This window comes from Stegastes partitus, unplaced genomic scaffold, assembly GCF_000690725.1.
Source record: "Stegastes partitus isolate 25-593 unplaced genomic scaffold, Stegastes_partitus-1.0.2 Scaffold1641, whole genome shotgun sequence".
NCBI classification, from domain to species: Eukaryota; Metazoa; Chordata; class Actinopteri; family Pomacentridae; genus Stegastes; species Stegastes partitus.
This window is the reverse complement of record NW_007579372.1, coordinates 102,827-118,129: the sequence shown is the minus strand read 5'-3', so window position 1 is coordinate 118,129 and position 15,303 is coordinate 102,827. Positions and strand designations below refer to the sequence as shown.

Sequence of the window (15,303 nt, the reverse complement as noted above, 5' to 3'; positions counted from 1 at the left end):
AAATGAACTTCTAAATTAATTACAACACTTTGCAGATTACTATGAAGCACATATTGACATAGAGTACATCTTTTTGATTGTAACATACTGTAGAAGTTTGCATTGTTTCCGTTTATTTCTCTGTAGAGAACATTGCTGTCTCTCTCTGTGTCGACCTTCTGCTGAGCTCTGATGGCCAGTTGCCTTCTGAAAAAGAGCCCTCCAAGCATTTTGGTGTTGAATAGCATAACATACTGTGGGTGTTTAAATTCTTTTTGAATATTTCTAACGTTTTTAAACATTTAATTCTTATATGTTGTGTGTGTGTGTGTGTGTGTGTGTGTGCATGTGCATGTTCGCGTGTGTGTCATTCTGTAAATCTTCCCCAACCAATATTTCCACAAATGCTGAAGAGCAGAGTGCGGAAACCCAGGATCATAATTTGAGATGGGTTTCAGAATCATTACTTTATAGCTGGAGATTCAGCCCTCTAATAAATTCAACATGTATATTTTCCATATTTTAGCCAAAGTAATGAATATGGTGTAGGTTCTGTGAATGAGCTGCTCTGCATAGCTTCTGGTTTACCAGCGCTGCACAGAGATGCGGCCACTCTTCCAGAGCGCTTGTCCTACAAAGTCAAACATTCAGAATCTAAAACCGCAGTGAAATGTTGACCATGGCCTCAAGAATGACTAAACCAAACCTTTTAGCCCAAAAGCAATGGGTTTCATGTAACAATAAATAGTGTTTCTTCCCAGTTGTCAAGCGTGGCCTGGACGGGTTTGTAATATTTTGTAAAAGCATGACTGAATAAGCATGTGGGTTTCTCCGAGGAAGGATTTCCAAGTCCAGAGCAGGAGTTTGAAGCTATTCCTTAGATGGGGAAGCACACATGGCCTTCCAGCATCATAAACATGCCTTTGCATTGTTGATCCAAATGATCTAATTTGTGTCTACTGTGTGTCTCTGGCCATGCGGAGCTTTAAATCAGTAAAATGTTATTTAATCATGCACCCATTCGGTAGAGCAAGCTCAGCTAATCATGAAGTGTTGTTTAATATATCACGACAGTAATAAAATCTATGAAAAACACCTTTTGACAGCCTTACAACTGAAACTCTTTTACCCCATGCTTTGCTCTGGTCCTCTAAACTGTATTTCACTGCGAGCACAGATGGGTAGATTTTCTATACTTCACGCATACACACACACATCCATATCTCATTACATCTGCCAGACAAGTCTGCCGTGGGATATGTCCCTGGAGGGTCCAAACAGACCCTTTTCTTAGTTGGTATGGCACACACACACACACACACACACACACACACACACACACACACACACACACACACAGTGGGAGGTGTGACACCGATACGGTAGCCCTCACTCTCTCTGGTAGCAGCCAAAGTAAAGAGCTCTCTGCTCTGTAAAAGTGATTTGCCAACATATCCTGCAAAGAATCAGGAATTTACATGTCTGGATTTACTACAGACTGAAAACGATACCATCTCTGCTCAAACACAGCGCTCGACACACCGCCTGCCCGCCTTGCCTCCATGTTCCTGAAAGGCTTTTAATGTGCGAGATCAGCTGAGCTCTGTGCTGCCTTATTGATCAGCCTTTTTTTCCCCCCCCTGTAGGCTCCCAGAAGCAGGAGGTGGTGTGCAAGAGGCTGGACGACAACTCGGTGGTGCAGAACAGCTACTGTGACCCAGACGGCAAACCTCCAGAGAACCAGAGAGACTGCAACACTGAGCCGTGTCCCCCAGAGTACGTAACGCCGAGGCTTGATTATTTTCAGCTGATTGCTTTTGCAAAATCTGTAAAATGTCAGGCATTAGAATAATGACTCACACGTTTACAGGGCCCAAGGTGAAGGTGGCGTCTCCAAATTGCTTGTTTTGTCTCACCAACAGTCAATTTACAATGATATAAAACAGAGGAGAGCTGCAAACCCTCACATTTAAGAAGCTTGAAGCAGAGAATATTTGGCCTTTTTGCTTGATAAATGATTTACTTTTTGACTTATTGTTTCACTGGTAGGTCTGGCTTGCCAGCTAGCTTGCTTTGTTCAGTACTTTCATATCAGAAAAATCAGCGTAAAGGTGTCAAGAATGCTTTTTGAACCCTTTTACAGAGTATTTATTCATCCTAAAATGCACTGAATTGTATTTCTGCCAGTGGAAACAAGCCGTAATCACAACACTGATATATTACCATCTCAAAGTCAAGTCACTGTTATTTAAGTAGCACATTTAAGATAACAGATGTTGAGCCAATGGATTTTCCACTAGAGAAACAAAGTTAACTTTGTAAATTCACCTAACTAATTTAAGTAATTGGATTATGATTCAACAATATTATAGAGAGAGATCCAATGATGATTCCCTTTGAGCAAGCGTGGTGATATTGGAAAGGCAGAACACAGAAATCTTTAGCAGAACCAGGCTCAGGGAGGGCAGCCGTCTGCCTCGACTGGTTGGGGTAGAGAGAAAAGGATAGCAGAGGGAGACACACACAAACACTGGGCTGTGATGCTGAGGCCAAAGCTGATAAGCAAACATTCAGTCATTTACACATCAGATACAGAGCAACATTTGCATTGATGTGGTGTCATGTTCTGGCCACCTGGTGAATTTACCGACATATTTACTCCCTTTTCGCTCTATTTTGTGTCTCTACCAACCTCTGAGCTGCTAAATGCTCCACTGTGTTCATCAGCAAGTCTTTTACTGTGTCTGCTGTGCGTTACGACAGCAATATTAGTGGCAAATGTCTACTGTCCTAGTGTAGGACACCACTAGATACAAGCTACTGTGCATTGTGTGGAATGGAGTCTTTCAAGTGGACTACCAGGAACGTAGTACATGACTACAACTCTGCATTGATGGTGTCCACAGGTGCACATCCTTACGGCCCACTGTATAACACTGGCCTCCTGCCATCTGCCTACCAGTAACAAACATCAGACACAGTTGGCAACTCACTGATGAATGTAATGGAGCATTTAGCAGCTCAGGTGTTGGTAGGGACCAAAAATAGAGCGAAAAGGAGATAAATATGTTGTTAAATTCATCTGGCGGTAGAACACCACTCCAAATCATCTTTCAGAGCTTTTTTTTTCTAATAACAGTTGAAAACAATGCTGCTCAGCGCAGAGAAAATCAACAAAAACTGCAAGCTAGTGAAGCTACAGCTAAATCTGTCTAAAACGCCCTGCAGAGCCGAGGAAAATTGCATCAGCTGATAACTGTAGGTTTTTCTCTATGAACGACATCTTTTGCATTACACATGGACATACGATCTGCGGTTAATATAAAAACATAGAGTATAGCAGCATAAGTTAATGCTTTCAAAAGAAAAACCCTCCATAAAAGCGAGACTGACTCATGATATTAATTCACCTTCAATGAGCCCTCGTTGTAAAATGTGTTTGGAAGAAAATAATAAAATAAAACGGCAGTGATTTATAACTTCATATGTTAACTATTTTCAGTGTTTGCTTCGTGCCAAAAATAAGAGCTCCGAAAATGGCCACCTGTGTTTGATTGTTTTGGCTTCTTTGCCGATCCTCGAGGGGTAATATACACGTATACAGGTGGAATATGAACTTGTGTTTGGTGGCCAAATGTCCGTAAACCCCTCACTTCAGCTGGAAGCACGGCCAGACTCGCTTCAATCACGTCTGGAAAAAGAGGGATTAAGTGCGTCAGGTTAATTAGTTTCAGACTATCTTGACAATTATTTGGGTATGAGAGTGAACGCTGGTGTCTTTCAGCTGGGATTCAGCCAAAAAAACTGATAGTACTGTAAATCTACTGTATCAGCCGTAATTTGTTTTCATACGTTCAGACTACAGCTGCATTCAGTGAACGCAAAAACGTGGTATCTCATTTATTTTGATTAGTGCTTGAAGACTACAGCGGTGTGTACTGAGTTGTAGCGCACACATGGCATTTGTGTCTGTTCAGAAGGCAAACACCTCTTCTGCAGCGTCAGGAGAGGCCGACTAAAGCAGGCCGTGTAAACACGATTGTTTTAGAATAGCCAGGGTTTTATGGGCTCGGGTAATGAAAGCTTGCACAGATGTTTGAACACGTCGTTAATGCTGTATACATTCCTTCACATGATGTAATATCTCACAGGCTGGATGTGTTTGGAGGGCTGTTGTCTGCGCAGTTTTATGATATTAATTCTGAAGTCTGTAGACAAGACTTTCTCGATGTCTGAAGCCCGGTGGCCTGGCATGGCACTGGACACTAAAATACACTCATCCACACATCCTCTCTGCTCTGTGTAAACACAGCCTGCAGTTCACCTAAAAAGTCCTTGCATTTTTTTCACATGACAGCTGAGTCACTAATGGCCTCTCAGCTTTTTTTACAGACTCTGGTGTGAGCGGTTTATCATGGGAAAAGTTTCAAATGAGACATGCAGAATTAAGTGATTTTAATATAAAGCTATTGCAGTTTAAAGCTTAGATTTTGTTTTTTCTCCCAATGTCACAGATGAGTAGTTAAAAACCTGTCAGAAAGCTCAAAGTCCTTTCTGTTTTTACAGTTTCTGGCTCTAATAAATGGTGTAATTTTAGCAATTTTTAAAAAGACACGTGCCTTTTAATCCAGCTGGTAGGGTTTCGGGGTTCAAAGAATAAATTTCCCTAACAACACTGTGCCGGTTAATACTATAAAAAGACAGCATTAATGTATGAAAGACAAAACACACACAGATAGATTGCACGTGTGGGTGAACTGTTAATGTCATTTACACCTGGATGACAGTCATCGTCACAGCTCCGTGCTCAGGGAACTGAGTTTGTTCACACGGAGCAGAAATCCTCCCTCACAAGGATGTTGTTATGCTTGTAGATACTGTTTTCTCCACTCATAGTATGTGCATGCATCTCATTTTTATATGCACAGGTTTTAAGACCAATTCTGATTCTGAAATTAGCAACTGTCTGATTAGAAGAAGAAGGTAATTATGCATTGACTAGGCAATCAATACCATCTTGTTCAACCTGTGAGACCAGAACAGAACAAAATTTGAAAGCCTCAGAGTGGTTTGCTGCTTTGCCCTTTAGTAGAATTACCTTGAAAGGTCATATAATTATACAGTACCAATGCCCTGTTTGTATCGAGTTCATGTCAGTGAGTGTAATACAATGGCACACTGAGAAACAACACTCAGAAATCACAGAAATGTTCTACAACTAAGCTGTTTGTGTCGGTTCTTCTCCCCTCCAGGTGGTTTATTGGTGACTGGTCAGAATGTGGGAAGACATGTGATGGTGGGATCAGGACGAGGACGGTCCTGTGCATCAGGAAGATCGGCCCGGCTGAGGAGGAGACACTGGAGGACACCCACTGTCTGACTCACCGGCCCATCGAAAGAGAGTCCTGCAACAACCAGTCCTGCCCGCCAAAGTGGGTCACTCTGGACTGGTCTGAGGTAAGACGGCACTCAGAAGCTATTTCCTTTAGCTCTGCATGCTGTCGAGACCTTCTGCTCACACCTTCTCCTCCCTCCTCAGTGCACACCTAAATGTGGCCCTGGCTTCAAACACCGCATCGCCTTGTGTAAGAGCAGCGACCTGACCAAGACCTTCCCTCCTGCCCACTGTCCGAGCCACAACAAACCTCCGGTCCGAATCCGCTGCAGTTTGGGACGCTGCCCTCCTCCTCGCTGGATCCCTGGAGAATGGGGACAGGTGGGATTACACCTCCTTCATATCACCAACAACAAAATGGTTCTTTATGAACCTCATGCTGTTTCAGTCACATTGTCCTCACTGTGAGCAGATTTGTTACTGCAGTATAAAGACCTGGACCTTTATGGAAACCATGGCCAGAAGTAGAGAGAAGTCAAGGTGTCTTCTGTGCAGTATGACAAAGTTATAATACCAGAAATGATAGAGAAGAAAAAATGGAATTTGGTTGAATTTTTATATTTTATTTTACAAAAATTGAAAAACCTATGAAAAAAAAACAAGTACAGCTTTTTCTCAAGTGCCCAAACTTGTCCCCAATAGTGAAAAAAAAAATAGAACTCCTTATGTTATAGTTAAGTTATTTGACTTTTCACACGACTCCAGAGATATATTTCACCATGCTGAATGTATCTTCCAACAACGTGTTCCTCTGTATACTGTTTCTGTACTATGCTTTATTTTCCTCTTAGTCTCTCTTGTTGTCACATATCTGCTCCGTGTAAACACAGCCTGCAGTTCAACCGAAAAGTCTCAAGGAGCTTTTGTCACGTGACTGTTAGTCACTAGCGGAGTTTCTAATGACTTCATGGCTGTAATGTTGAGAGCAGGTTTTTTGTTTTATTTTACACAATCTTGTGTGAGAAACATTGGTGTTGGTTTGTGGTAAATTTAAGTACTTAATTTTAGCTCAGTTTTTGGTCTCTACCAACTAAGCTGCGAAATGCTCCATTGCGTTCAATAGATAGTTGGTAATACTCCTTTGTAGATGTGAACACGGACAGCAAACAAAAACAATGATTTTGATGAAATGTCCCGATTTTGAGCTGAGCTTTAGTTATTATTTTCTGATAGAATCGCATGATACATTCAAGGACCATCAGGAAGTTAAAAACCCGACAATTCTTTCTGTTAGTAATATAAGTTTGGCAATTTTGTCTGCTGCCGGGTTTTGGTGTTCAGAGGGTTAACTTTCCAAGAAACATTGTGCTGGTTAATCCTTTAAAAGGATAGCTTGAATGTTTAAGAGACAAAACATGCACAGATAGATCCCATGTGTAGGTGAATGGTTAGTATAATTTACACCTGGATGACATGCAGGGGGTTCCAAGCAGACCTGAGGCTGTGTTTGTGTTTGTGAGTCCAAGCACTCCAGCAGGTCTGGAGTGTGTGATCAGTGGCAGGAATATCCTCCCGGCTGTTTGAAGTTTATCTCTGCGTCAGACCGGGCCTCTCTGTCACTTCCAGGAACAGGATTTTGAGGAAGACGGAGGATTCTTGGACTCACCCCGGCGTGACTTAGTGCGCTCAGAAAAAAAGCTGTCGAAACACTTTACAACACAGCTGACTCGTGTTGGGGAGACGACGCCAAAAAGTCGTGCGTCAGAGATGGCTGTATCTACAGAAAGTATGGCTTGTTATTTTGGAGCGTTTGTTGATAATTCAGCGTAAAATTTTAAACAGTGTGCTCCGATGTTTAGAAGGCGGCCGTGCGAGTCGCTCGTGCTCTGGCAGAGGTTACGTCACGGTTTCAGCCGTGTTGTTCAGGTCAGAGGCCAAGAGTCGGGCTGTCTAGGTCGCTGCTCTCCTCGTATCAGCCACATGTGTTCACAAACACTAGTAACACGCTTTTACGATTCAATCAGTGCCAATAACAGCTATAAACAAAGCCGATAACCTAAGTGTGGTCCATCAAAGGAGGTTAATGCCTCATAGAGCAACAGCTGGAATCTGCTCTTACACAGCATTTTCTGATGCGCTGCAGGAGTGTGTGTGTGTGTGTGTGTGTGTGTGTGTGTGTGTTCATGATGTGCTCGCTCCGTCTCCACCTCTTCTGTTTTTCTGGCTGTAATTACAAGCTTTGCCCTCACCGCTCTAGTCCCGGCTCTCCAAGCGCCAGAAAGGGGAGATTGTTGCCAGCTACCGAGCGACTGGTCTCGCAGGCCAAAAGGTCACTGGTTCAAATCCCACTTAAGTTGCACCATTGACGTACACCATCTGTCATGGCCGGCAGCGGGCCCTAATAAAGACGCTCTAATTGGGAAGGGATGACATGCGGTCTCGCTGATCTGAGGCAGTCAGAGAGGATCATTGAAGGTGACGGAAAGGGGGGGTAGCTGAGTTCATATCACACACACACACACACACACACACACAACACACACGTACACACATGATGGCTGACAGGTGTGTTATTCCTCAGCGTCCCATTCATTACAGAGATATCCAGTGTGTTTCAGGCTCGTGTTTTGCCGAAGGTGACTTGGCACCTACAGCTGTTATTGTTTTTATTGGTCTTTTCTTCTGCAAAGGAGTTTAATGGCCGCCCATAGGACCAATCTCAGCTTTTATTACAACTGGCACACTGATAGGAGTTAGTCAAAGAGCGGCAGGAGCACATTTCGGGTTCACAAAAGCAAACCTTTTACGTGTCAACAAACATTTACATCTTTGTTTGCTTCTTCTCCTCTCTAGAAAGTCACACTAATATGGACCACATGCTAAAGGAGATGTCTTCAGGTTGCCTTTCTGAAGACTTATCAACATTTAGTGCGCCAGTGTTTGAAGATATGATGCAAAGAAATCCTAAATAGGAACACATGCTAAAATTAATGACTGTTCTTTTCTTACGGCCAAAAAGTGGATTAAATGTCAATCAACAACAGGCTGAAAGTATAGAAAAGGGTCTTGAAACTCAAAAAAGGAACTTAAAACAAGGAAATTATTGTTACTGTTGTATAATAATACAGCTTTATCATCATAAATCCATCTATCCTTACATAGGTGTCGGTTTCAATAGAATATTGGAGGTGCCACATTAAGCTTCAAACACTTCAATTCTCACATTCTGGTGAATCTTTATGCAATTTGTGCTTTTTCTGCATTAATTGTATGTTGGAAACATCTTTATATATGTAAAGGAAAACAACAAATTCAGGCATAAGGTGACAACGGAAAATATATTATATGTAGATCTACATTTTACACAATAGTTTCAGTGTTTGTCTGAGCTCATAATTTATATTTTTAGGGTAATACTGAGGCCTTTGTTATGTCTCTTACTACTGTTATAGCATTTTTTCCAAATAAAAGTCTTCTGCTTCTTTATTATCAGGGGAAACAAATGCAAATGTTTTAAATACTGGTACAGACGTATCCTATATAGGCAGTGGTAAATGCCTTAAAATACATCCACCCGAAATGAACAGTAGAAGTATATGTTTGCATATTTTCATATGCATTCAGAATTTTTGTCACATGCCTGTTGGTCACAGCTGAGTCGGTCAAGGTTTCACGGTTTTACTGAAGAATGTGAAATTATTTGTTTTTTACAGAATCTGATTTGTGTAAACAGCAACACTTTTTAATTAAACATGTAGAATAAAGCAGTTTTGATGAAATATTTTAAACTTGGTTAATTATCCTGATTCAATGGCATTGCACAAATGATGAGTTCAAGGACTGTCAGAAAACTGAAAATCTGTCAATACTTTATATTTTTACAGTTTCTGTCTTGTGCATTTTTTGAGTTTTTTAAAAAAGTATCATGCCTGTCAAATGCTATTTTGGATTTCAGAGGGTTAACATGCTTTATAGACATGAGTTAACCTTTTTATTTGAAGCTGGAAAACAGTCACTGACAGGTAGGACGTTGGATCAGATCCAGGGAAGGTGACTGCTTGCTGTCTCCGTGTGTTGACTATTGATTGATTGGATCAAGCTGTGCAGTGTGTGTGCAGGATTTGCTACAGAACGGCTGTGTCTTTGTGTGTGTGTGTGTGTGTGTGTGGCTGGGTGCACTCAGGGTCACAGAGGAAACGTGGTCCTCCTTTACATTGTTAAAGTTCAGTTTAATGGAAGTTTTCCTGCTTTCTGTTGCAGTGTTCAGCGCAGTGCGGCCTCGGCCAGCAGATGAGGACGGTGCAGTGTTTGTCCTACACCGGACAGCCTTCAAATGAATGCGCAGAGTCCCTCCGACCCACCACCATGCAGCAGTGCGAGAGCAAGTGCGATGCCACCCCGATCTCCAACGGCGATGGTAAGATGAAGCATCTGCCTTCACACGTTATTGTTGCTGCCTAACCTCGTCTGTGTGACGCATTGTCTACTTGCCGTTTTCATCACAGCTGAGGAGAAAATTTGTGTCTACCAGACGGCCTGCAGTTCCTCCTAATGCAAAGGCAGATGGTTTTATGTGAACACATAGTGTGCTGTTTGTGCACCTCTTTCACACAAAGGCCCAATTGAAAAGGTTATAAACTGTCTCTATCTTCATCTTCACTGTTCTGCTATGACCTAAACACACTTGGATGACACACTCCTCTACACTTTGCCAGCTACATTAATCTTTCCAGTGAGGTTGGCTCCTGGTCAAAGCGAAACAGCTCAGCCCTCCATATACACTTACACATGATGGATGGCTATTCAGATGCATAGAGAAGGGCCTTTCGATTAGCCTGAATGGAAAACGTGAGCAGCGTTTACAGGCTGGCTAATGGGATTAGCTGTAGGCTAATTGTTCCTTTACGGACAGCAGTGAGGCAATGTCTCGTTTCATTTGGCTCTGCAGAGGCAGGGGCCAAAGCCTAATAAGGGAAGACACTCTGATCGTGATAAGGCATTTAGAGCGCTGCCTGTCAGGCATCCAGCACGCAGTTTGTGTGTGTGTGTGTGTGTGTGTGTGTGTGTGTGTGTGTGTGTGTGTGTGTGTGTGTGTGTGCGCGCGTGTGTGAGTGTGGATCGTAGGGATGGCAGTCAGCCCAGTTAGAGATCGAGGCCAGGATCTGTCTCAGTCTTAGCCTCTGCGTCCAAGTATAGCTGCAGTTTTATTCTATTCAGGCCTGAGGGAGCTGCGCTGGTCCTCATGCTGCAGGTTAGCTCCAGTTTGTGCATCTCTTGCGTTATCAGTCCATTTGTGTCACAGCAGTAGAAATGTGCCTATAAATATCCCAGGTTGTTTAACTGCTTACCTTTATCCTGAAGGTGTTTTCTGAATCCTTAAAGACTCCTCTAACTATTGGAGTGGAAAAATACTCCATTTGTTGCACAATATAGAAGATTTGTTCCTAAAGTTCGAGACTGTTTTCCCCAAACAAAGCAGAGGAATTGACAGACAAGAAACAACAAGAACAAACACACAAAACCACAACAACTGATGTGCACCAGGGTCTATATGTTGTCATTTTATGTGTAAATTACAAATTGCTTCAATGTTGTCTTCATGCTGAAATTTAACAATACATGAGATTCATTTTGTCTTATTGGATGTTCCCATACATATACTCTAAAATGAACACTGAACAGAGAAAGTGATGATAGTTTAACACACATCACAATAAATCTCATGTCTACTGAGTCTCAACATGGTAGGTGCAACAACAAGACAAGTAAAACAGAATATCAATGCTGTAACAAAACAAAAACAAAAAAACATGAATCCTCAGTGGATACACATTTAACTTATTAGCAGAAAGGAAATTCTCAAAAGCTTCTAACTGAAATGACATGGACTGGCCCGCGTTTTTTTCCTCCCACTGCTGCAAATATCTTGCTCAAAGGGAGTCTTTGGATTTGTTGAGGTTTGTCTCGAATGTAAAATATTAAAAGATCTTGACCTTAAGATATGAAGTGCTCTGAGAGGACTTATGTTCCGAATTGGTGCAATATAAATAAAACTGAACTGAACAGAACTGAATGCAAGAGAGGCACAAGCTGGGGTTATGAGCAGGTCACCTCTTAAGAAGAGAGTCAGACTAATGAAAAAAAAAAATTAAATAAATTAACCAGCCCTCTTCTTTCTATCTGCAGAATGCAAAGATGTCAACAAAGTAGCCTACTGCCCGCTGGTGCTGAAGTTCAAGTTCTGCAGCCGAGCATACTTCAGACAGATGTGCTGCAAGACTTGCCAGGGGCACTGACCCTCGGAGCACAAGACGTAGCGACGGGGAAGCACGAATACAAAGGCAAGAAGGATGGAGGGAAACGGCACTGAGAGGGAGAAGAAGAAGAAAACAGGGCAACACCCCAACTCTGGACCAGTGGGAGAAGGAGAGAGAGAGCAGCGCTGCAGAAAGAGGGGAGAGAAGTCAGGATTTCCCTGTTGATCACACCGATCCTCCTGCCCTCCATCATGGTGGAATCCAAACCACTGCTCAGCCCACAACGCTGACACAAACGCTTTTTCTTTTTTTTTTTTTTTTAATTTTCACTTCTGTGAAGTGGAACTTGGAAGATTATTTGTTGGTGATGTTATTTTTATTATAATAATAATTATTGATATCATTGTTAGTCTTCCTCCATGTTTAATGAATCCAAAGTGCTGGACACATCGCTCACAGAGGATGTACCCCGGAGATTAGAAGAGGGCGACGGGAGGCTCCGGCTCCTGTCTTTGGGACGACTGTGATGGTGCTATTGGCAGGCAGACTTTTGGCTTCGGTGCACTTTTTCGTGTAAATACTTTTGCCAATTTTACCGCTCAAATATGACAGAGAAAGCCCATCAGTGTACTGTATATTTATTGTACAATTCCAAACAGAGCTGAGATATTGTCCTCTGATCACGTCTTCGTCAGATAGTAGCCTACTGTCATGGAAGGGAATGTAATGTGATTGAATTCATATTCAACGTGCTGGAATGAGAATATTACATACTGTAACATACGTTAAACCCTTATATACTGTAAGGATTTGTATATTATATATGATGTTAATCCAGGACCAGAAAATACCGCACAGTTAGAGGAGGATTTTTAAATTTTCTTTCCCCAGACTGGTGCCTTCAGTCAAGTAAAAGTTCACCCAGTGTCAGTCATTAGTCCAAAGTATATCGTCAGACGGTGCCTGGGCCACGTGAAACACTGTTGCCAAGCTGGCCTTTACTAAACATCCCATCGAGGAGCTTTCAGTTCACTTTTGAAGGATTCATTTTGAAGGAGCATTTTCTATGAAGCAGCCTGTTCATTGGAATCACGGTGCAGTCGCTATTTCTTACTCTTCTCAATCAAGAGTTTGTCAGATGTCATATTTTTTATATTTTAGCTGCAAGAATGAAAGGACTGGTTCAGCATTTTGGGAAATGTCCTTGTTTGCCTTCTCTCTGTGAATTAGATGTAGAGATTGAGAGTAGAATAGCAGCAGGAGATGATTAGCTTAGCTTAGCATAAAGACCGGAGATGGAGGGAAACGGCTAGCCAGGCTCTGTCTGAAGGTAACAGGAATCAACCAACTGGCAGCACTTTTAAATCTCATTTATTTGCAAATGATCTATTTCTACAAAATTACAGTTTAAAAACTGAGGACTGAAGATTCATGCTCACTGTCAAATAATCGCAGCAACATTTCGATCCATTTTAATTTACAAGCCTGACCTCACCAGGCAAACGTGAACCTTCCATTTCATCTTTGATTTCCAGCAATGTGACGACGTGCCTCAACAGGGTCCGCTCACATCAAACCCTCCCCACATTAGATAAATGGTTTTGATTGGCTCGCCACATGCAAGGCCAGGTAGAAATCTGTTTAAACAGTTGGGGCCAGATGCACTCTGCCCAAACAAATCAAAGCTGAGCTCTCAGATCAGCAAGAAGTGACAACTTTGGGACATTTGTGCTGATTCAGGTCTTCAGGTCAGCATTGAGCTTTGTAGCAGTCAGTAATCAACTGGTTTTGTTTCCAGCTTCTTTTACTCTGTTTATTGCAGCCATGTAGGCTATAGCGCCACCTTCTGATGACATTACGCAGCCTTGTTCATTTACTCCAAAACAGTTGACTCTAGGACGCTACAGTGTCTGGATCATGGATGCATTAAGGAGATCTGGTACCAGGTTTAATTTATGCCATTCAGCCATTCAGTCCTATAAAAGATGCTCATTGGGCTCAGGAGCCCATCAAGGTTTAACATTCCCTTAGAGAGCATGCATGTCCAAGACACCGAGCTGGTTGACTTCTCGTTTGCTCTCTGCATACATGAATGTGAAAATAATTAAAGCATATGACTTTGATTTTGGATTGATTTTGGAAAAGTTAATGGACCAAATTGACAAATTCTGATTATAAAAAACAGTGATTTTGGGGGTTCACGATGCTCAGAAAAATGTGTTCTCTGTTTTATAGCTGCTGCTTGTTGCTGCAGTCTAAGTGATGCAGAAGTTGCAATACTTGATTCAGCCACTTGGTGAAACTTGTTTTATTCCTAGAGGAGTAGTTTGGCCAAGAAATAGTCTAGTACACAACCTCCCTGTACAACATTTCACACTTTTTTTGTGCATGGATTAAATTAACAATGTTAAAGCAGTTAATCAGTGAGATTTAAAGCTGCTGCCAGGCTTATATCCAGTGTTTACTGTAGGCTAACATTTCTGTTACACACATTAGATCAGTCGCAGGAAGGTAAAAAAGCATATTTCCCAAAATGTTGAGCTGTTCCTTCTAAATATACACCACGTATCCGGGCTTCACACACTCTCCCCCAGATAAAGTTACCCCCTCGTCCTCTTCCCCTTCCCACCCATCATCTTCTCCGAAAAGAACAAAAACAGCCAACTCAATGGTGCTTCCCCTCCTCTCGTATTGTTGTTTTTTTTTTTTTTTAATTTCCATGGAGTACTGTGTTTACCTCTTCTTTTCCTCCCGCTGTGCTCCGAGGGTTACGGCCTTCCCAGGCTTCTGGTGCTATCAAGTGGGTGCTTCCATTCAAACCCTCGCCAGTGTGCTTAAAAGTGAGGCTGGATCCAAACAATATGAAATAATATACGTGTCAATATCTCCGTTGGTAAAAATGCTGGTCATGTTATTGTTTTTGTTTGTATCTGTTTATACCTCACACTGGGAATTTGCATTGTTAACCGCGTATTATTGTTTGTGCGACCAACAAAAATGGACACTCGCCCGGTTGTCGCTGATCCCTTCCTGCTGGGGCTGTGAAAGGGAAACACCTATGAAACGTCTCCATCACACACTTGTCATGGAGGCGAGAAACCTGAGAGACGGTGTGGGAGTGCGAGAGGAACAACGAAATTTTGCTGCTGCTACTTTTTTTGTAGCCACCTTCAGTATGACAGATTTTATTGGTTAAGAGGCAAGAGTGGAGAGCGGACTTTGAAATTCAAAGTGCTTGGACTGACTCGTCCGCTGGCTGTGGGATAAAGGAGCCTCCAGAAAAAAAGAGAAGTGAACTCAATCAAACTGGTACTCATTGCTGTGAACTTGGATGTTTGAATGTCACATTGCTTATACCTGTACCTAAAGTGCAAGAGAAAATAAGAAGCATCATGTGATTAGTATATTTTATATTCAGTATTAATGTTGGTACACTGTTACTAATTTTTTTTTTCAAATGTAAATTATATGCTAATTTATTGCGTTGTCTCACTTGTACATTTATTTCACTGCATGCAAACTGAAATTTAGCATAGTGAAAAAAATGCAGTGATGCAGCAGCCCTTCACCAACATTTTTTTTTTTTTTTTTTTTAAGAAGTAGATACAATAAAAAGAGCAGCTTTTAAAGAGACTCAGTGTTAGTGGATTCACTCTCCTTCCACACGTCTGTGCAGCCTTCCTAGTGATTCCTGTGAGAACATGCACCGAGGATCAGACGGTGCCAGGCTGG

General features: G+C 42.0%; 1 protein-coding gene across 1 annotated transcript in view; it reads left to right on the top strand.

Moving 5' to 3' along the window:
* The window catches only part of LOC103371764 (ADAM metallopeptidase with thrombospondin type 1 motif, 6), a 43,082-nt gene extending 31,472 nt beyond the window's left edge, over positions 1-11,610 (top strand). Inside the window, exons 11-15 of the mRNA XM_008301198.1 lie at positions 1,626-1,755; positions 5,232-5,436; positions 5,519-5,695; positions 9,575-9,731; positions 11,501-11,610. Of these exons, the coding sequence (XP_008299420.1) occupies positions 1,626-1,755; positions 5,232-5,436; positions 5,519-5,695; positions 9,575-9,731; positions 11,501-11,610 (779 nt within the window). The remainder of the gene's footprint in view (positions 1-1,625; positions 1,756-5,231; positions 5,437-5,518; positions 5,696-9,574; positions 9,732-11,500) is intronic.
* Positions 11,611-15,303: the final 3,693 nt, after the last annotated feature.